This window comes from Barbus barbus, assembly GCF_936440315.1.
Source record: "Barbus barbus genome assembly, chromosome: 30".
In the NCBI taxonomy this organism is placed as follows: Eukaryota; Metazoa; Chordata; class Actinopteri; order Cypriniformes; family Cyprinidae; genus Barbus; species Barbus barbus.
In genome coordinates this window covers 23043886-23067659 of record NC_136758.1, presented here as the reverse complement: position 1 = coordinate 23067659, position 23774 = coordinate 23043886, and the positions used below count along the sequence as shown (strand labels likewise).

Sequence of the window (23774 nt, the reverse complement as noted above, 5' to 3'; positions counted from 1 at the left end):
AAAAAATATAGCTTCAAACCAAAACGCAAGGTGAGAAAGATCTCATTATGGTTATTATGAACACAAATACTTCATACCAGACATTCACATGTACTTTGGCCTCAACATCTTGACGGTAGTTTTAGCACTCATTATATTGCACGGTGCTGGTTCCACATGTTGCTCAGACCCCAAAACTCCACTGGGAGGAGATTTGATTCAGGCCTCGCAGGTGTAGTTGGCTGACACGCTGCATTCAGTGTTTTATGGAGCTGGGATAATGCAGCATACTCGTTTTTCTGAGACAGGTTGGGTGTAAAATAAAATCAAATAAAAATAATAAAATAAAATACAGTGAAAGTTATGGAAGTTTGTTTCCACCATGGAACAAAAAAGGAAATTGCCACTTTATCTCACAAATCTGACTTTTTCTTTCACAAAATAGATCTCACAAAATTAGGACTTTTCTTCTCCGAACTTTGAATTTATAACTCAAAATTTATAGTTATAAAATGTTATAAACTTGAGTGAACATTTTTCTCTGATTTGTGAGTTTATATCTCACAATTTCGAATTATACACTCACAATTGTAAGTTATGTAAGTTGTAAGCTTAAAACTGCGAAAGTCAAATCTGAGAAAAAAGTTTGAATTGTGAGATACACTTTGAATTGCAAGTAAAAAAAGTCAAAATTATGAGAAAGTCAGAATTGTGAGTTCATATCTCGCAAAGGCAAAATTGTGAGAGAATCTCACAACTGTGAGAAAAGAGAATAGTGAAATAAGTCGCAATTACCTTTTTTTATTCTGTGGTTGAAACTGGATTCCATAGAAGTATATGAAACTTAGTAAAACATTTTTTTACTATTTATTTGTTGCATTAAAAATATGATTTGGCAGTAGCGACGTTTCCATTACTCCTCAAATTGCACTAGGGCTGTCAAAAAAAAAAAAACATTTTGAATTTCGAATATTCCTCGAATTTAAAATAAAAATCTACATTCGAATGCAAAAACGCTGCATTCGAATTTTACATGTGCGTCAGGCAGCCTTATATGTGGCACACAAGATGCGATGATGAAGTAGATGTCGTTGCATTTTAATGCTTTTTTTAGTTCATCCAGTTGAACGCACTGGATGTGGTGCTGCTCATTCAAAATATAGCGGAAAATGAGAACATCAATGAAGAGAAGATGTTGCTTACATCAAAACTGATTTTCTAGAGGGACATCTATCACCGTTGCACTCGCCATGTAAAATTAATGTAAGTTCAACTTTTAAAAAACATGTCTCGAGACTCTATGGCGGTTTTTCTGCATCCCACTACATCTCACGTTTTTAAATGAGAAAAGTAGGCTACTCTTTGTGATTGGTTTTCGGTATTAAACTATACATACTTACATGATGCTTGTTGTTTCTAATTGTTTAAGCAACGTAATCAATTATATATGATTTATAAACATTATTTTAAACATTATGCACTTTTTTCAAAGATAGTCTTGTTTTTTGATAATATTTTAGTACAAAATTAGAATTGAGTTTTTCAGCCAACTTGACCACCCCTAAATTGCACAAATTGAAATTGAAAATTGAAAATACGGCTAATGGAAACACGTCAATTTCACAAAAAGTCCCCTATATAGTCCCCTATATAATCATACAGGTTTGGAGGGACATGAGGGTGAGTAAATGATGCCAGAATATTACATTTTTGAGGTGAACTATCCCTTTAAGCCAGACATAAGCTATAAAAATTTGAACTGAATTCCATCTCTACCATTGTATAAGCTTACAAAGCCTTGATCCATCACACAGAACATCAACATAAATGTTTGCTTTAATATATGAATGGGAATAAAGTTCATTCCTAACATCATGATTGACAGTAATATTTTTTTAAGTGTTTTAGAGGACAATAGGTCAGCAGCTGTAGAGCGCTCCCCTGGTGGGTCGTGACCAGGTAACTGGTCATACACTCCAGCAGCTTTAGAGAAACCTCAGACCACTGCTGCGTGGTTTGCTCTTTAGTTCCACTGGTGTAAATGCCTCCTATAAACGAGGGTTTACAGAGTGTGTCAGGACAGCCTGGGTTCTGTTACCTCTCACTCCTCAGACCCAAATCACACGTACTGTGAAAATAAACCCTTGCACTCAACACCACTTCTCTGTCCCAAAGCCAAACCTGTGCTTGAGCAGCAGCGTTTACATTAGGTCCTTTTTTGGATGTACAGTACGACTGTTCATACATTTAGCTGTTCAGTTTCAAACTCCACAGTCATGCCAGATGAAATGTCTCCGCAGGAAACAGAGTTGTTTTAGGTCAATGCCAGGCTATACGTTCAGGTCTTTCAGAAAATGGAAAAGGCATCTGTGATGGGAGTCCCTGCCCAGTCCCATCTAGTGCCAATTACTTACCTTTTTCTTGCTACAGTAGATTTGCCATTTCTTCTCAGCAGGAAGGGCAAACATGGCCTCTCTATGTTTTTCTGTGAGATCCAGCTCATCCTGTGAGAGAAGGAGATGAGAGGTTTTAAAATAATGCATTCTTTACCATTTTAACACCAAACCCCCACCCACCCCAAAAAAAAAAAAAAGTTTAATTTGACACTTTAGGTTGCTATTTGGAATATAATACTAATACAATAATAATAATACAATATAAATACTAACATTATAATATAATAAATATAATATATAATATAATATAGTGGTAATGAATATGTATTATACTTTTGCAAATATATTTATATATAAAGGTATTAAATAAATACATAATTAATCAAATCCTCACAAACTATAATTGCACAATTTTTTAGATAGAACAATTTTTTTCAGACAGAACGATAGACAGATAGACAGAGAAAAATGAATGAATGAACTGCATTGACTGCGCAAAAGAAAATATATAATATATAATAATATATATAACAATATCCGATTCAGTCAGTTATAAGGCCTGACAAAACCAACATGACTTTAATTCTGACATCAGCCTCTGGATATCACTGACCCTCAAGCGGGGGTTAATTTCCCACAGTTCTGTGTGAGATAGAGAGTCCTTGTTTCCTCACGGCAAAGAAAAGATATAGTCATGTAAACCATCAATTAATGCCTGTACACTCCTGTGACCTCCGTGCATTCCCATGATGCAGTTCTGGCCTGAGTTGGTCATATTCAGTCCAGATGTTCGGGCACAAGTTAATTAACATCATGTGAGAGACACATACAATGAGCAGGTCCCGAGACCACTTTAACAGGCTGCATAAGGAAATAATGAGGATAAAAAGAATGAAAAATACAGGAAAATCGTATAATCCAACTCTTAAGTAATCATGTATATTTGAGCAGAGATTCCATAGAGAGAACATCACATCCAGACACCACATCTATTGCAGAAGCAGGCAGGTCAAAATCTGATCTTGTCCAGACTGTTCTCTCATAGTTTCTCCCTCTTTATGTCTCTGCAGGAAAAACCTGAACCTGATATTTTGTTCTGCTATCCCTCACACTCACTAAAAGCCATTTAGATGGAAGCAGCTATCTTTCAACTTCATGATTAGGACTGCTTTCTCACCTCAAATCGACACGATCAAAAGCCTGCTAGAAGCATTTTCCTGTTAAATCAAGTCAACATGACACTGATTGATGTCTCGGTTGTAGCTCACTGTGAGTCCTCAAAGACTCGGCAGGGGACAGGCTGCGTTTGGGACGGAGTCTGGCGCATGCAAGTCATCCATGAGCCCATCTGTGCCTAATGCCTGCTGGTCACGCGCTGGTGGGCATGAGACATACAGACGTTCTCCTACTCAATGGAGTCTGCAGAGCTAATGAGGGAACATGCATTGTCTAACGCTCTTTACTGGACCATTAGCAGAGAATGCTTGGATTCCCCTTATTACAGAGTCCAAGACAAGCACTGATTCCCTCCACAAATGGAGGAATGGTAGAGCAAAGCAGTGCTCAACTGAAGAACAAGCATTTTTCTAACTATTCCGATGGGATTATTGTGAATGAACCCACTTAACAGGCTCCATTTGTGATTTTTGGCCATGTGGGCTTGCGTGCTTACGAACTCTGTATGTTCTGTCCTAGCAAAAAATGCAATGGTGAAAACTCACAGGATACAAAGACAAGTGTTGTTTTAATAAGTTATCCTTAACATGCCTGCCAATATAATGTTTGACAAAACCAAAGACCAGATTTGACTTTCAAAGTAGCTTGTGTCCAAAGATCTACACTGTAACAAAAAAAAACGGTTGTTTCAACTTAAAGAAAGTGTATGTGTTGCCTTAATTTTAAGTTTAGTCAACTTGAAATGTTAAGTTGTACTAAGATATTGGATATTTGAGTTGACAACTTAAAACACTTGTAATTTTTAAGTTGAAACAACTATTCCTTTTACAGCAACTAGAAAGTTGAATAAAATACATAAACCAAAAGAAAATTAGACTACGATGAGTGCTCTATATACCCATGCATCCACCCACCTACCTATCAACCTAACCTTCCATCCATCTGTCCGTCTGCCCACTCAGCCATCTATTCCTCTACCTGAATATCCATCCATCCATTCATCCCCCTACCATCCACCCTTCTATCCATCCACACACCCATTTATATACCTACCATCCATCTATTCATCCATTTATCATCCATCCTTCTTACCATCTACATACCCAACCATCCATTTATATACCTACCCATCCATCTACCTACCTATCTATTCATCCATCTATGTATTCATCTATCCATCTAACCATTTACATACCCATCCATCCATCCGTCTAACCATCTACCTATGCACAATCTATTCATGCGTCCAATTACCTACACTTTCATCTACATATCAGTCTATCTACTATCCATCCATCATCTACCTGCTCATTCAGTCATATAGCTACAGTATCTACCCCATCCATCTACCTACCCATCCATACTTCCAGTTAAGAGTTTGGGAAATAAATAAAACAAAAAAAGGAAAACAAAAGAAAGAGTATGGAGGTCACGGTACAACACATACCACCAGTTCAGTGAACATGGCATGCAGTTCCTCAGTGGGGGGCATGGGCAGGGAGGGCTCCATGGTTGGCAATGTGAAGTTGCTGTCATGGCGGAGGCGGTAGGTGATCTCGGGATGGTCGCTCTTCTTTAGACAGCAACAGAGAAATGACAGGCCCCGCCCTCCTCGCTTACGTGGGGCCATCATAGCCAGAGGCCCAGCCAGTCAAATGAGTCTCGCTTTAGCTACGACCCCCTGTGCAAGAGAAAACAAAAAGAGACGATTAGTATGGGTGACATAGAAGCTACAAATAAAAATAAAAAAATTACACACTGTTAATCATTTCTTAGTTCAGTGAAAATGTGGGTGGCTATGCTGGGACAGAGCTCAATGCAAAACAACAAGACAACACAACTGAAAATCATACCACCACCCAGGGCTATGTGCAGCCATATTTCACATGAGATGCGTGATGTATTCAAACTAAAATGTTAATGTATTAAGTACACTCCTGACTAACAGGTTACAATGGACCTCCCACTGAAGACCAGTAGCAATATGCAAAGTATCTGTACTGGTGCACAGAATCTCCCAGAAATCAATCACAATCAAGGTTTTGATTTGCACAGTTACACTAGCACTCATAAGTTTGGGTTCACTATTTTTTTAAAGAAATAAAAACCTTTATCCAGCAAGGATGCATTACATTGATTTAAAAAAACAACAGTAAAAACTTTTACACTGTTACAAAAAAATAAAAAATAAAATAAAATGTACTCTTTAGTGACACTAAAGAATAATTCCTACTGAAAATTCAGGTTTGCCATCACAGGAATAAAATACATTTTACAAAATACAATATATTTAGAAAAAGGTCATTTTAAACTATAGTAAAATTTCACAACATTATTGTTTTTAATGTATATTTCAAATAACTGCAGCCTTAGTAAGGATAAAAAAATTATTCTCAAAAAATGTGAATCGCCAAATGAGAAGGGGGATTATCAATGTGTGTTTGTGCAGTAAGACTCATAATGCCAGCACTGTATGATCTTATAACCCATTACAACACTCATAAGCCTCATAAACTCCAGCAATACACAACGGCATGATTCAACATGCAAATCGTCATGCAGACATAAAACAGCCATAAAAGCAACGAGCTATCACATTACACTATTAGGTTCGTTTATATGTGAATCACTTTACATAGAGAAAACAAAACCTTGTTTGCAATGTGCATTACGAGTAATATCATTCAATATTTTAGTGGATCTGTATCTATAAGTGAAAGGCAACTGCAAAGGAATATTGCATTTTAATAGTGGAAAAACAGAGATGCTCTTCACAAGGACTAAGCCATACTGCTAAAGCAACAAAATTAGTAAAATCTAATATCAGAATCTGATGAACTTTTCTTTTTACTCAAACACAAAAACCAAAGTGTGGTGGTGTAGTAGGAACAGATCTAGGATGGGAACCAAAGGGTTGTTGGTTTAAACACCAAAAAGGCCAATCCATGAGCTATAACCAATGTGAAAGAAGAAAGTAACAAATGCTCAAACAGTTCCTTTACATGCAGTGAAACCAAATTAATGAAGGCACGAGATGCTACAAAAAGCACCATAAAGGTAATGCAGCACTGTAGGTCTTCTAAAGCCACATGATAGCTATGAAGAACAGACGAAGTGTAAAATTTGAGCTTCTGCACAAGATATATGGTATGTTCTTCACACAAAGCTATTGTATGTCATAAGAAGGCTTGACATATAGTGCATGAACCACCTTTATGGTGTTTTTTAATATCCTTTCTGGACTGAATTAACTTTTTCAAAACATTGTGCAACAACATAAGTGTGAGCAAATGCTAACTACATTTTTTGCGAGAAACCCCCCCCCCCCCCCAGATTATTCCAAAGGACTGTCCTTGTAATCTGTTTCTCTTCATAATAAAAGCGTCTGCCTCAGCCACAACATCACTTTGTTTGATCTGCTTCCCCAGATGTCCCAGATTTCATAAAACAAAAGACACACACACACATACAGATATGTCTGTCTATAGTCTTTATCCTCAGATCTCACACAATGGAACTGGCCCTGACCTCTCAAAAGACTAAACCGTGATCATCTCCCCTTTCTCCATATTAGGAATAACGAAGAAAGTTAGCATGCCCAACTTTATCTTCATCCAGTTCTGTTTTAATGAGTACACCAGCCTGAGCTCCAGTGCTAAGCCCATCACGACCCCGAAGAAGTCAAACATAAACTTCACTCTGAATTTACGATCAGACCCAGACGCTCAAAGTGACCAGATGTTTCCCTTTAGAAGAACAGGGACGGTAAAGGTTTCAATGGCTTGAGGATTAAGCTGGAGTTTATAGTACGAGTGTTTGTGTAAAATCTGTTCAGTGTACTTGACCCTGCAGAGCAGGTTTATAGTGCCATCATACCCAAACACACACTTAAACAGTGATGCTCAACATGATCTGACCTCTGAATGTTTGTCTGCAGCTCGTCTGAGAAAAGAAAATGCTGAAAATGTAAAGTTACACTTCGTTTACTTTGTACTTGTACAAACATCAGAATCAAAATATTATGTCATTTTTGGAGACTTTTGTCTATTTTATTCAGAAGACGATAGAGAATTGACAGAAATTGTGAGGATAAAGAAGGGATGGATTTAAAAAAATGACCCAAATGACACAAACTCAACAAATTTACATTAAACACAACTAAAGAAACTAAATGCAAAAACAATTTATCGATCTGAATTTAACAATACGCAAGCGTATTTAACTGCATGCTTATTTACAAATGTCACAAGGAGTCTGTGAACACTTTGATAATTCAATTGAATCAGTGAATCATTTCTGTTGAACTGGTTCTTTAAGAGGAATCTTCAGAATTATTTGCTAAAAATCAAACGAGCCTTCCAATACTTTGAAATCAAGAAATTATTTTCTCATTAGGATATGGGGTTTTGTCAGCATTTTGTTACACTATCTATACCACATTTGATAAAAAATGCGGCTAGATACCGGTAAATCTACAGCAGAAAACATCTGAGAGACTGTCACACTACCAAAAAATGTAGTTAAATTAGTATGGATGCAACTTTTAGTTTAGTTAATCTTCAACTCTTTTATGAAGGAAAGTAAACTTTAGTTCAAACTAAATTCAAAGGTAGAACTATGACTCACATCCAGATGAGAAAGAGAAAAAAGAAAGGAAGGAAGGAAACAGAAGGAAGACAAAGAGAAAGCAAAATTGCAGAGGAAACTCTTCTGTGTTTTTTCTGAAACGAATGATTCACTCGGCCATGTCAACAATCCAAATGTTCACACTAACACGGCCTTGTGTGATTTTTTTCCCAACGCGGAAGAGAATCTCGATTCTCACGTATTTAGCAGCGATAACCCAGCAGAGCAGACACAGCTGTTCTCCTGAGCAAGGCTGGGAATTTTCTCACCACTGGGTTTATATCATGGTGTGAAAATAGCTCCGGCCTGGCTAGTTGGTCCAACGATCAATGGGCAGAGACCACACACTTCACACCATAAGAATGGATTCCACGTCTATTATTAGATTAACTTGAACAGAAGACAACATGAACTGCATTTTGGTTTGTTGTAGGTTGCTCTTTTTTTAATTTGTAGCATAAAAGCAGGATTTGAGAATGAAGATGTTCTCAGCAACTTTACCATTTATTCATTTAGCAGACGAGTGAATTTCACTAAAACAGGTAACATTTCCTCTTTATTTTTGTATTTTTTTGTGATTTTTTTGTGAAGTGAATAATGCAAGTTCACAGTGTGCCAGTAAATCATTCACAAGCGGAACATTTTAATCGGTGTCCTTGTTCACAAGGTCTGATCCATCTGACCCACAAACACCGCTAAGCAAATATTCTCCTCCTTTATTCAAACCGCATACAATGCAGGATCTTATCTGACAAATGTCAAAATAAAAACGGGTAATCCAAATCCACATCTTGTCCAAACGAAGCACTGGGATCGCCTGGGAGTTAAATAATCTTTACATCCTGGGAAACCCCTGAAATGTAAACATCTTTTAAAAAGACTAGCGCAGGAAAGTTATTACTACAAAACCAACAAATGTGCAAACGTATAAAAAAACGACAGTCTGCTCCTCATCTTTCAGCTCATATGCTCATGGGATACCACAGTCTGTACCGAGACAGGTGACTCAAATATTTACAACTAAAATAGTAAAAGAATCAGCAGCTAGCCTAAATGAAAGCAAACATGTGCTATGAACTGAGCTTAACATTTTATCCCTAATAAACAATGACATCTTTCCCAAAGCCCAAATGAAATAAGAGTCTCGCTGTGCTTGTAAAACACATAAAACAGCCAGTTTGTTTATGCATAAGCTTGTCTTTTCTGAATGGACGTCTGTTAACTGAAAAAAGCATGTTCAACAAATTCTGACCACTACAGCACTGCCTTTGTTCAAGTCAATTTAATTTGACATGCATCCTTGAGAGTGTTGTTGTTGTTAACTCCAACTAAAACCAATGATAAAATGTTTTTGTTAATTGAAATAAAATATAAAGATGAAAAACTTGGCAACTAACTAATATAAGTAGAAGTACTAAAATTGCTAAAACAAATAAAATTTTCGTTATATACAGTAGAAATAAAAAAAAGCACATAAAATGGCAAAATCTTACACTAAAATTAAAATGAAACTAAAAATATAAAAATAAAAGCTTATTTAAAATATTAACAAATACTAACCATAATAGCATATAAAAAATAAAATAACACTGTCCTTGAAAATAGTTAACACACACTCCTAGCATTAAGTACTAGTCCAGATACTCCCAGACTACTCTTCCAAAGCAATTCAGATAAATTGTTGGAGGGGAATGGTATCAAATTCTGCAAACCTTGTACGGTCTCTATTAAAAGGTCAGTCCCAGGAGACTAAAATCAAGGTTTACCCATGACAAGACTGATATTTTGCTACAAAAAACATGCACGCAAGGGTTATAAGTGTATACGGAGTATAAAAGGGAATACTGGCAACAAGCACATTGAGGAAAAGTGGGAGGGAACACCTGAAGGAAGGTAAATCTCAGGTAATGTGCATGTCTGTGCAGCAACTGGCATGAAAATGCCTCCATAACACTCTTGTCTTATGAAATACCTCTCTGTGTCATACACCAGTGGAGTTAATCCACAAGAGCCCAGCCCACGTCTCACCGTGCTCCACCCAGGTAGCCAGGCCTCTTTATGCAAGCAAAGTTCAATCTTTATGAACGGTGTTATTGATCCTGCGCCGGGAAGTGATTCACCTTTCATGCTGGATCATGAGTCAGTGCATTATGGAAATACATTGAAGCACGTTTACACTTCAGCACATATCAAATTAATGGCTTCAAGAATTAAAGTTGAGAACAAACATGATAAAAAAATATCTGAACACATTAGCCACACTTTAAATATGTAAATGTAATAAGCCACACTTAAAAATATGTAAATGTCTTTGCATATAGCATTTGTTTTAAATACAAATAGTATACTTTTCATACAAAACACTTCACAAAAAGAAGTTTGTGAAAATATATTTTAATTAAACAATACATAAATGTTCAAAATTAAGATGAAATTATTTGGACACATTCTGCTTGGTCAAACATCCATATATAATCTGACTTTATACACTTGCTATAAATCACCTTGAGACCATTTGGTTAAAAGTTAATCGCAAATGACTTTGAAAAGCGATGTTACTTCTACGGAAAGCTCTAGCAGCATTTGTTTGTAGATGCCACTTGGTTTGACACTACCTTGATATCTGATGCAATGACATTCAGACATTTTAAATCTGATTTCACTGTTCAAAAGTGACCTTTTGGGGCCAATGTACATTTTCTGTTTCTCTGAAAAGCATGTTGGCATGTTGTGAGCATCTGTAGAGCTGCATATGTGATATACTGAATATGCGAATACCAGTTAAGTTTATGCATACATACATTTTATAGAATTGTTAATATTGTTAATATTGCTAAATAGTGTTTAATTTCCTATTTGTTTTTAAAAGGTGTTATGTGCATTTATTGAATTCATTATTTTCACTTGGCATACCTGCATCTTGACGTCATTGCACGTTTCAGTAGGTGGCGTGCCCATGATGTGCTTCATTCAGAGTAAATACCCCATCAAAGAAGCCATCACTGCAGCGCTCTCTTTTTCATTTTTCTTTAATCATCTTTATAAACTTCTTTTCAGGAGTACTACACATGCGGCTTATATACCAACAGTCATTCAAATCAGGACATCTGGTGACTAGAACTTGAACACTGGCAGGATGTTAATTGTTTTTATACGCTCTGACAGAAGGGTTTGATTTGCCTTAAAGAGCTGTAAAATGAAAGTTCTTATTATCCTCAATCCACATACAGATCTTAGGAGAAATAAACTAAAAGAAGCAACTAAAATTTTTGCCAGTCTTGCACAAAATATTGGTTAATTGTGGTCATGAACACTTCCACCGTTTCAATTCACAGAGCGCTTTGTCTTCAGTTGTCGACAAAATGTGTTGTTGGTTTTAACTGCAAACAGCTGAACGTGAAGACAGAATCACTATTTGCTTATCGGTCAATCGCCAATGGAATGAACAAATCTGACATGCATATCTTGCAAGCAAAGTATGCTAATGATTATTAAATATGTGCATTCTTCAAATACAGTACATGGAAAGACAAGTGTGCCTGTTTCAGCTTTGTGTGCTCAAACTAAAGAGTTGTAATCGCTTTCATTAACAGTCTCGCCAAACAGAGTATGTTTTCTGTAAAGATAAAAGTCTTGTACTACTAGTGGAATGTTTATTTGTAAAGGCTAGCACTGCTAATGTAGGAGCTTGAGCTCTTGAAGCTCCGCCCTCTTCTCCAAGAGCAATAGATCATTTGCATTTAAAGCAACATACTCAAAATCAGCGCATTTTGGCTCACACCCTAAAAGTGGCAATGTTTAGCAAGCTATAAAAATTTATCTGTGGGGTATTTTAAGCTAACACTTCCCATATAGGCTCTGGGAACATCAGAGACTTATTTTACATCTTGTAAAAAGGGGCATAATAGGTCCCTTTTAATAAAACTACTCAAAAGGTTGGGTTAAAAATTAACCGCTGGGTCAAAACAACCCGTTCACTGTGTTTGTCCATATTTCACCCACTGCTGGGATGTTTTTACCCAGCATTTTTTAAAACTGTAAGAAATCATATTTTAGGTTGTAAGAAGGTATACAAATGTTTATATGTAGGCCTACGTATTAAACAACAGCACCAGTTAAAGTAACAATATATATATATTTATCTCAATTAATTATTTTAGTCATCATGCATGTATTAAATTGACAGTGACAGTAAAGGCATTGTTATATCAATCAAAATAACAAATGTTTTTGTTTTGTTTTTTAACACCAAATCAGCGTTTCTGAAGGATCATGACTCCAAAGACTGGAGTAATGGCTGCTAAAATTCAGCTCTGAAATCAGATAAAAAAAAACATTTTAATACTTATTAGAATAGATATTTTAAATTGTATTAATGTTGCAAAATATTACAACCCCAAACTTCTGAAAAGTGCATACTAATGCTAGTTGATCGCAAAGAGCACGGTGAAGGCCTGCAAAGACACTGTGCCTTTAAACCAAACCAACACTAATGTATGCATCCCAGAGCAAACATCACTCAAGCACTGGAGCTCCATAACAACATAATTGCACAGCAATTGTGTGGACAGATGAAGCAGGATTTTGAGGTCCCATGATGTAGCCAGCAGTCATATCTCTTCCAGGATATGACCTAAAGAGCTCTTTCCCTGAGGAAGACAACAGCACTTCAACACCAGACCTCAACAGACCTCACTGAATAATCTAATGAGCGTGTGGCTGTTAGTCTGTCTTTCCTTATTTCCTCTGTGACATTTTCTCCCGCAGTGCCATTAATTTTGTGCCCGTGTCATCTGCGTGGAAAATAATCCATCATCATCAGTGCTCTGATATCAAACGCAGTCATGAAACTACCACTAAACCAACAGCTCCACAGGCTTGTGACATTGTCTGTAATTTTCTGCCTCTCTCATTAAAAGCTAATCCATAACTCTGGAAGCCTTGATCAGTGGGCCTGCAGAAGAGCGAATGGGTTTCCATTTTAGAGTTTACATAATGGAGGTCATCCAGTGCAGCTCTCAGGCCAGTCTAGAAAACAAACTCTGGCCTTTGGTCTGTCATCCAGCTGTCACAAGCCAATGTTCCTAATGGCAAGTTACAGTATTGATCCCTGCTGAACCAATCAAAGTGATGTTAAGTCTGTTATTGACATGTGCAACCACGAGATTCATCCAGCATGAAAGTAAACAAGATGGAAAAAGCTAATGAGAGCTTTTAGTAAACAAATGCTTTGAAAGAAATAGTTTTGAAAAGAGTAATTGCATTATGTAACAACAAAATGAAATATATGGAACAAATGAAGTAAAACGAAGCAAGAAAACAGTAAAGGAAGATATTCGCAAACACAAATGGAAAAAAGTCATTAAATGTCAAAACTTAACATGTGCATGCATGTGTGTGTGCACGAGTGTTTGATTTGGATCTGACAAATTACAAAATATGTCATATCGATTTCCTTGGTTAAATTAAGATTAAATGTCTAAATTATCATAAAATTCATATTTATTCATTTAAAGCCATTTTAAATTAAATCAAATTCAATAAAACACAAAACTAATGTAACTGTTTGTTGTGTAGCTGTTTACATATATTTAGTTGTATTTTTCATTTTACAAAACATAAAAAAAATATTATTAAATAAATACTACCCCTTCAAATGTATACGTTTTGTATATTCAGATTTAAATTATTATATAAGTTTTAATTGTTATGGAAGTTTTTTAATATTTAACAGAGAAAGAGATTAAGACTCGTATCTATGCATGAATAAATTCATGTAAGATAACCTAAAAATGGCCAAAAACAAGTCATATTATTCACCCACATGTAAACATTATCCATGTTCCTGTTAAGTCAGATAAATAGTAACCTTGTTGTGTATACCGGATGCCGCATAGCCACATTTAAGCTCAACTGGACTATATGTGTGATCAATAACATCAGGACAGTAGCAACGGTGTCCCACAGGGGTCACAGACCACACCCCTCAGGGGATCCGAGCATTTAGAGAAAACAAGAAAGGCAACTAGAGAGGAAATATGCAAAAATGTTGTCCATCAGGCAGACGAGTCAAAACACATACCCCTGACCCACATTAACTTCATTCCAAAGCCACATTTAAGCCTGATTCCCCAGAGTCAGACTCCTCCAGAGAACCAGTATAATCCAGCAGACGCATACTGTCTGCGGTTGCCAGGTGCGTTTGTGATTCGGCAGCCTGCTTTACATGTGCTTATCCCGTGGCTACAATACTAGGGATAGCAGTCAAGATGAGTATACAACAACCTTCCCCAAATTCAACTGGGATTGGATGAGCAAACACCAAATCACGTATGCTGATACTGGTTATTAATTATTACTGGAGGGTCATCAACAGGTATCGGCGGTTATCGGGAAGTAAACTACCATCCAAATGTCAACATGGTGGTAATCAGAATGCAACACACTACTGAAAAAGGACAAAAATACTATCGTACACTCTTAAAAGTAAAGGTTCCAAATGGGGTTTTGATAGAACCATTCGGGCAGTTCTTAAAATAACCATTTTTTCTTCTTAAATGTCAAGAAGATTTGAAAAATCTAAAGAATCTTTTTCCAATATAAAGTACCTGTTGTCCAAAGGAATGCTAAAGGTTGTTCATGCACTCTTAAAAATAAACATTCTTTATTGGTGTTTATGGTTCAGAACCTTTAACATCAATAGAAACGTTCCATTTAGCAAAACGTTCTTTATAATGGAAAAAGGTTCTTGAGAGTTTTAAAATGTCCTTTACACTTTGAAAAAATGGCTTAGTGGGGAAGCAAAATCTTGGTTCTTTTTTTTTTTTTTTTTTTTTTTGCAGTGATGCCATTAAAAAATAATTTTTGGTCCTCCAAAAAAAACTTTCAGTTGACAGTTCATAAAAGACCTATTTTTTAGTGTTAATAACATTTTTTAACAATCTAAAGAACTTGTCCCCCAATAAAGCATCTTTAATGGTTTCATTGATGTTAAAGGTTCTTCATGGATCCATCAATGCCAAAAAAAAGAACCTTTATTTTTAAGTGCACATGGCATCGCTGTGAAAACCCACCTTTTAAAACTTTCTTTTTAAGAGTGTCAAATCAAACATGCCAATAAAAAAAACTTTATTTTTAAGAGTGTAGTATTGAAGTAAACGTGAACATGTATACAAACACACACACAAATAGATGTCTAACCTCTGACCTACATCCAACAAAAACAGATCAGGGCCCGTATTCCTAAAGATTCTAAGAATCCTTTTAGAGAGGTCCTAATTTAGCTTAAAAATATCTAACTAGGAGTCTAAGCTTAAAAGTGATTCAGGACCAATCTGAGAGCAACTCTGAGCGAGGAAAAGACAAAAACTTTTATCTTAGTGAGAAGGCTGACCCCGTTGCTAGCAATGACACATTCTTTTGAAGGCTGTGATTGGTTGGTTGTCAAGAAGGAAATAAAAGAGCGCTTGAGTAGGGTATATTATAGAGTTGTTAGTGTGTCTCTAATAAGATCGGTCACAAACATGGTCCCTGCACAAGCTAATGTGTAGCGTCTTATTAACTCACTGTCATGCATTGTGTGCAACATTTCTTCTCCCTCTTCATGTTTCGTCCATTTTCTCCACTGCTAAAGAAACTCTTAAGCCTCTTAAAAGTCCTTGTTCATACTCCTAACAATTTTGGACCTTAAGACCTCTTTTAAGGGTTAAGATGCTTTCATTTTTTTCTTTACTAGGATCTTTTCTTTAATTTTAAGAGGAAACACCCACATTTCTAAGAATTTTCTTAGAATTTTTTACTAGGAGCAACTCTTAGCACTAAAATGTGTCATGAATACGGGCCCAGAACATTCAAAATGGACACACATAAATAAAAAAGGACAGTAACAAATTAGAGGAATAAATCATAGACAGGCTGTTTATGTATAGCTGATTATGTATGTAATTATGTCACTAGGCACACCCACAGGAAAAATGCACACCAGTCTCATTCCATTCATAACACTTCCTCAGATGAGGTCAGCCAGCTCACTTAGCTAGGGGCCTGGGATGAAAAAAGACAAAAGCATACACACCAGTTCATCTGAGGCCAAAGGGTAAGTATGCATAAAGCTTATCGGCAGCGATCCATGTATCTTCACATGGCAACCCACACAACAAACTCTAACAGAGACAAACATCCTCAAACATCAATGTTAAAGTGACTTCACATTTTGATTTCTCTAAATCAAAAGACAGCACGCTCACCTCTCAGAAAGGCACGTCAACAGAACATCGTCGCGTGAAATCCAGGCAGTGAGAGCTGTGTGGATCTCAGCCCTAAACGCTGCGGTGTGTGAAGCACGCAGACCGCAACGGCTCATACATCTCTCACCATCAAATCTGCTCCTGAAATAGCAGGCGAAACTCCCTCTACTCCACAAGATCAACACAAAAAAATGAGTCTTCTAAACAGCACGGCCTCGGGTTTAATTCTCCACTGGATTTACAGTATAAGCAGTCTGAATATTTTAATATATGACTACAACTGTAAGCCTGAGCTCAGCGTCTGAATAAGTGCACCATCCACACACACGCACTCAGACAGATGTTCCCGGTCTGACTGGGACCGCCCTCTTCCTGTATGCCACACCTCCTTTCTGCACTGTGCAATGGGAGGGAAATAAGAGAGATTGCATTGAGTTTGACTCCACCCATAATCAGAGAGCTGACAAGTGTACAGTAACAAATAGATCTGATGTTAGAGTGAACAAAAACAAAAAGAAAAACAATAACATGGATTACCGAACAAATCACCAGTCTAGCATTATTTTTATTTGAAATACAGCTATACTGTATATATATATATATATATATATACAGTGCCCTCCAAAAGTATTGGAGCAGTAAAGAAAAAATTGCTCTGTTGGCTGTGGAGTCCACACATTTACAAATATGATTAAAAGATGAATAGGAGATAAAACTACAGAATATCACATTTTATTAATTGGGTGATTCGACGCATAGAAGTTTTACCAGCTAAGAAGTTCAGAAGAGTTTTAGAACTGTGTTTATGGACCGATGAGACAAAGATGAACCCTTATCTAAGTGACGGGAAAGCAAAAATATGGAGAAAAAAAGGGAACTGCAAATGATCCCAAGCATACAGCCTCATCTGTAAAGCATGGTGGAGGTGGTTTCATGGCATGGGCATGCATGGCTGTCTCTGGAACAGGCCCTCTCAACTTTACTGATGACTTAATGTATGATGACAGTAGCAGAATGAATTTGGAAGGGTACAAAACCATCTTGCCTATCAATATTCAAGAAAATGCCACCAGATTGCATCAGGACAATGACCCAAAACACCCTGCTAGTTGAGTCAAGGAATTTATAAGGGCAAAGAAATGGAAAGTCTTAGATTGCCCAAGTCAATCTCCAGATTTAAATCCGATTGAACATGAATTTCACCAGCTGAAGAGGAGAGTAAAGGCAGAAACTCCCCAAAACAAGCAACAATTTAAGTTGGCTGCATTAAAGGCTGGGAAAAGTATTTCAAAGGATGAGAGCAAGAGTCTGGTGATGTCTATGGGTCACAGACTCACTGCTGTGATTGTGTGCAAGGGATCTGCAACTAAATAATAGCTTTTAATCTCTTATATCTGCCTTATGTTCAACTGTCCCAATACTTATGCTCACATCAATGAGTGGGATGAACTCTAAAAGTGCTGTTCTTTTTATTTGGTAAAACATGTATGTGTTGAAACGGCTAATAATAAAATGTGACATTTTGTAGTTTTGTCTCATATTCATCTTTTAATCATATTTGCAAATGTGTCGACTCCACAGCCAACAGAGCAATTTTATCTTTACTGTTCCAATATGATATTGGAAGACAGACAGAACACAGCAATGTGCCAAAACAAATTCAGAACAACTTAGAAACCACATAGCAACACACATCGTGGTGGCAAGTTTAATGCAAACAAGCAGCACACATATGCTTCAGAAAACATAAAAATGTCGTTTAAACTGCTTAAACCATTTATAATCCTAATAAACTAGCTTACACTGTCAACAAAGTACAAATCCCCACAAATAAAGATGTTTTCTTTACTAGCTTTCTCTGCGTGCCTACAAATAAAGCTTGCTTTTGTTAAAGTGGGTGCAGTGAAGATAGTAAACAAGTTAATGCAGATTTTGCAAGACTTGATTTGAAATGCTCATAATTCTGAATGCCTTCTGTCTATTAACAGTTTACAAAGCTTTGGCTTAGAAACACAGCTGGAGAGGACGATTAAAAAGCCGAACAGCTGTCACAGAACATCTTTACTGCAGATATGTTAGTGATTATTTCAATTTTTTGGAAATATTTCTGACCTTCTGTAGCAAAGCACTATAAGCTCTCAGGCGTTTTAAGCAAATAGGCCTTTTCAGGCAAATAAATAATTCAAACATTTTGGTACTGATTTCAAACACATTCAATTTGACAAGATACAGCATCTGCAACAACAATAAAAAATTCTGTAATGGCGTTTTTGAGTAAAAATGGACTGATTAAAGTGTGAAAGTCACTTCATACCAAAATGGAGCTAGGCCTTGATGAGAATGCTGTCAATATTGGTTATAGACATTGAACAGCTACTGGTAAGCCTTCACCAGCTGAAAAAGAAAGTTGTTTCAGAGCCTGACCAAGTTATTCAATTTTATTTAAAGATTTTTTTTCTTAATAGCATGCACTGCTAACAATCCAAAATAAGACCAAGAACATGTGTGACTTATGTTGACTTAAACTGACACTCGCACAGATGATGTCTGGTCACATACTGTATCTTAACAAACACCGATTGATCATTCACAGTTAACATCAGCCATATCACTCAGCAACTGATTAATCACTAGTTAAAGTCATTCAATTGATCACCATCATCCAATAAGCTGTACTTACACACAGACGCACACAAAAACATGTACACAATGTCTGGTTGCATTCCTAGAGCACTCCGTTTCAGATATGAAATGCCATTATTTTCCCAGAATACTACTTGGAAGAAATAATGAAAGCCTTGGTTTTCAAGAGAAGATCAAATTTCCTGTGTTTAAAGGACACGAACCAGAGTGCATCTGGCTCTTTCCTCTTCTATGCTGAGCAGAGGTCACCGAGGTCAGGTTAGGGTCATAGTCAGGAAGTGTGAGCACTGCTAATGGTGATGTATGTCTGTCGACAGCAATTATTGATCATGAACTTTTCCCTTTGCATCAGTGGAGCAGACAAATAGATTGACTTCACTGCATCAGCACAACAATCGCTGCCATCTGAGGTCAGAATCTATGCCAATTTTGTTAACATTAATTTTTTTTAATAGAACAATCTATTTGTAATATCTTGGTTCTATATTGGAATCTCTCTACAACCGCATTTCTTGAAGGAAACAGCAGTGCTGTCAAAGCAACAAAATATGCTCATTAATGCACTGGTTAAAAAGCCACAGAGACGCATCGCTTTCTCTATCAGCTGTTTATCAACACATAATGTGGTTTTTATGCCTATGCAGTGTAGATGACATTCTGTATGCAAAAACATGTAAGAAATATCAATTGCAATTCAGAATGCAATATTATTACAATATCATATATTATTCTAATAATGCAACAAGTGTTGCAAATTCATAATTTAATACATTTTTTAAAAAGTATAAAAGTTTTTTAAACACAAATTTTGTGCATTTAAATGTACAACAAAAATCTGATAACAATGAAACATTATGAGCTTATTTAAAAAAATAAATAAAATGAATTTAATTTAGATGAGATTTTAAAATTGCCAGTTGTTTACATGCTTACCATGCAAGCACTGTAATTTAACTATATTTATTTTACTGTCATATCAGCATTAAATGTTATTATTCATTGCAAAATAAAATAAATTGCTGACCTTTTGCACTTCCACAGCACAGGACCAGCCTTTCATTACCCCTCAACATACTTGAACTCCTGCACCTTGACAAGGGGAAACTATTTCAATGTTTGTATGTTCTGTCTTCTGTCAGGGCATCGCAAAATGCACAGCATTTGACCAGATTCAAACACACAAACTTGATCTGATTCTTCAAGCGTAAGGTGTGTCTTGAGTAAACTTTCAGAGAGAAAACATACAGCCGTGTCCTCTCTGAGGGATTTCTCACACCCTCAGACTATAAGGTATAGAGACGGGTGTGGGAAATGGGTGTGCCTGATGACAGGATGTGCATCACGACCCATGGGCCTATGGGAAAGTGTTTATAGCATGACCACACATTAGAGGGTTATTCCACCACCGACCTTCCCCCAGATTATCCCAGAATAACCTCCCTGCTCCTTTCAAAATACTCGAACAAAGTGAAGAAATATCACCATTCCCTTTGGCCAAAAATCTCTTATGATGGAATGGATAAAAGCTTGGATAAATCATAATTGGAAAAGTAAAAGGTTACAAAAGGCCAGATGTGTCATATCAACACACTCACTCATTACACAGCAAAAAACTCTTTTGCGGCCATAAAAGAAGGGATATTCTGTTTCCTCAAAATAGAAACAAGCACAAAGTCACTGTCCAAACAGAAAAAGTCAAATTCTAACCAAAAAACGTGCCAGGAAGATCTTGAAAACGCAGCAGCCAGTCCAAACCGGTGATTCAACTCTAATCCAAAGCAGTCGGAGCCTTACATTCAAATAAATCCCACCTTTTTTCCTACAAATCAAATGTCTAATATTTTATGGACAATATAGTCAATGTTTTGGTCCATGAAGGAAACATTTTTTCCCATTATAGGTGTGTCCCACACACAGGCGGATGAATTCAAGGTGTGACAACTCAGAACCTCACCCTTTAGAAACAACCTGTGATTTATTTAAACATATAGCTATATATGACAGCCAGTGTTGACAAGCACCATTTAACCATCAAGTCTGACAGCTAGTGGTAGCTAACATGGAAATAATTAAGTTAGAGACATGACCCAGCATTCCCTAACCCTACCGCAACTATTATCGGCCTCATTAAATACAGCAGAAAGTGACTAAATAGTTAGTTTTTTCAAAAACAGTTCTGGCAAGAATGGCAGCACAAACAGTCTTACTTTTGTCCGTAGTCGAGGGGATGAAGCTGAGAGCTCTGTGGCCTTTCTTCCATGCCGCAGGACAAATGTAGTCAGTTTTCCCCACCATTATTGCTCTAATGTGCGCCCCAAAGGGCTTCTAGTCATTGCCAAACCCGAAGCAGCATACTGGTTCACCCTGGTAACAAAAAGGGCAATAAAATTCCCCCTGCCACTGGCTACTGTTTGGAAACGCCCTACTGCATGTGCCGGCACCAACCCAGAGCCAATTAGAGACCTTCAGACTTGATTGCATTTTCACCCTCAGCGGTCTTGTTCAGAACTTGCATCTCCACTTAAGCTAAACCCACATTTGCACACATTTCATGGCCCACTGAAATGTTTAGTTAATGCTGGCAGGTCGCAGGCATTCCCTTCTGCAAAGCTACCTAGTGCGCCCTCAGTTCTCGAATACAATGACCTCCAAAACATCTTTGTTTCAATCCCCAAGCGTATTAATTGTCTTCCTGGTGTAAGTGGAGTTCAAGGCTACATCGTTTCTGCTGCTTCGGTAAACTACTCGAGCCTCTGATGTGGATTCAAAGGACAATGGCTGTTGCCCGCCACCTTCTCCATCTGCTGAATCCATTACTTAAAACCCACTTCGTAACTACGTCACACTTCCCCATGTGTCACTGATGCTAAAGGACAGGGGTTTTCTAACTGGATAAGAAGAATAGTGCAGAAATGAAATGAAATGAAAATGAAATAAAATATCTCAGCTGCCCTAACAATGGATCAAAAAAGTGGAAAAGTGGAAAAATTGAAATAAAGAGGCTACATTTTTTTTTTAAACCTCACTTACTTTTGGCTGCTCCCACAGAAAATAAAATAAAATCTCTCAGCTGCCCTAATAATCAAAAAAAAAAAGAAAAAGAAAAAGAAAATAAAATAAACAGTATCAATGGGTCTTTATGCAATGCGTCTCTGAGGGTTTTTGGCATCAGAAAGCTTGAAAACCCCTGGCTTAGGATAACAATTCAGTATTAAATGACTACTTATTTTTTACAAAAGCAAAATGAATGGTTTCATGGTTGAATTTTATCAAATATAACTAACTATCAATACTACATGCTCTGAAAAGTTATGTTGTACACCTGTCCTGTGTAAATATTAGATTGGCCCTTGCCATTTTTGCCTAATTTGGAAATGGCTTTGGATTTTGTTTATCTAAACTGGCACCATTCCACTCTCCGTCAAGCTCAAAGTCTACATACTGTATCCGGGAATACTTATACAGCAAGGAACCTTCATGAATACCAGACAAACTGTACCGTCAAAGGCAGACATTTAGTTGATCTCCATTAAGGAATGTTAGCTCTTGTGTCAGTTGTAGATTGCAACAGGATGCCATGAGATGTGACAATGCTTGATACTACCGGAACCTGTAAAAAGGACGTATTGGTTCAATGGTATGTGTGTCCCCCGCCGATCCTGAGAGCCCCTACCAATGCTTGTTGGAGCACTGGGGTGCCAAGCAAGACTGTAACATGAATAACATGAGATCAGAGCATTGTCTGAGTTTTATCCAGGAGAGAATGGCAAATTTAAACAGCTACACTGGGCTTTTGTTCCACTACACTGGACAGAGCTGGGATAGGCCTCCCAGAACACCTCCTTTATCCGAGTCGCACAAACCCTGAGGCACATCCACACACACGCACACACACTAGTCGACTAATTCTGCAGGCTTGTGCAGTGCAGTACAAGTCAAACACCACCTGACGAAGAAGAGGCTGGCACCAGCACTAATCGACGTTCAAGACACCACTGATAAAACAGATGGAAAGGAAAACAAATAGAGGGTGTCTTTACAATGACAATATATAAAGTTTGCTCATAATGAAATTAAAATATGGGTCATATTTAACCACTGAATCAAAAGAAAAAAAAATTTTATTTGCATTTATTTAATTATTTTTAAGTCCTTTTTCTTATAAATTAATAAATAAATAAATAAATATCAACATTGTAATTGTAATGTATATATTCTAATATAGAATATAAAAAAATGATATTAAATTCTAATATGAAATAAAAAAAAATGTATTTAATTAAAATATCATCATTGCATTATGCTGTATAAATCAATGTTTGTTTGTTAATTTAATTATTTATTTATGTTTTAACGCTTTATCAGCAACAATTGCTATATTCATGGAAACATGAACAGTATCGTTTCAATACATCATTTACAATAACATAACGTTTGCTTGAGAAACAATCACTATACAAAAACTATACAAAAAGTAACAACAACAGTGCTAATAAAATCATAAAATATTTTAATACAATCTACAAAAATTCTCAAATTCAGGAGAGATTCACCAATGATTACATCAGATTTCATTTAATATAATAATTGGTGATTTATACAGCATAATGCAATAATATTCTAATAGAATATTTTAGAATATATTGTTTTATAATAAAATATTATATCATAATTTAGGATAATATATATTTTAAAATACAATATTTCC

At 36.6% G+C, this 23774-nt stretch overlaps 1 protein-coding gene across 4 annotated transcripts in view; it reads right to left on the bottom strand.

Annotated features, from left to right (window-relative positions):
- LOC306850277 (disheveled-associated activator of morphogenesis 1-like) overlaps positions 1–23774 on the bottom strand; it is a 46225-nt gene that overhangs the window by 19439 nt on the left and 3012 nt on the right. For 2 of the 4 annotated variants that reach the window (XM_079385825.1, XM_079385827.1), the window contains exons 1-3: positions 16424–16780; positions 4999–5232; positions 2394–2483 (exon numbers count right to left, since the gene is read on the bottom strand). In XM_079385825.1, the coding sequence (XP_079241951.1) occupies positions 2394–2483; positions 4999–5184 (276 nt within the window). In that variant the 5' untranslated portion in view covers positions 5185–5232; positions 16424–16780. Of the gene's footprint in view, positions 1–2393; positions 2484–4998; positions 5233–16423; positions 16781–23774 lie in introns of those variants that run through there. The other 2 variants (XM_079385824.1, XM_079385826.1) reach the window with 1 other exon arrangement.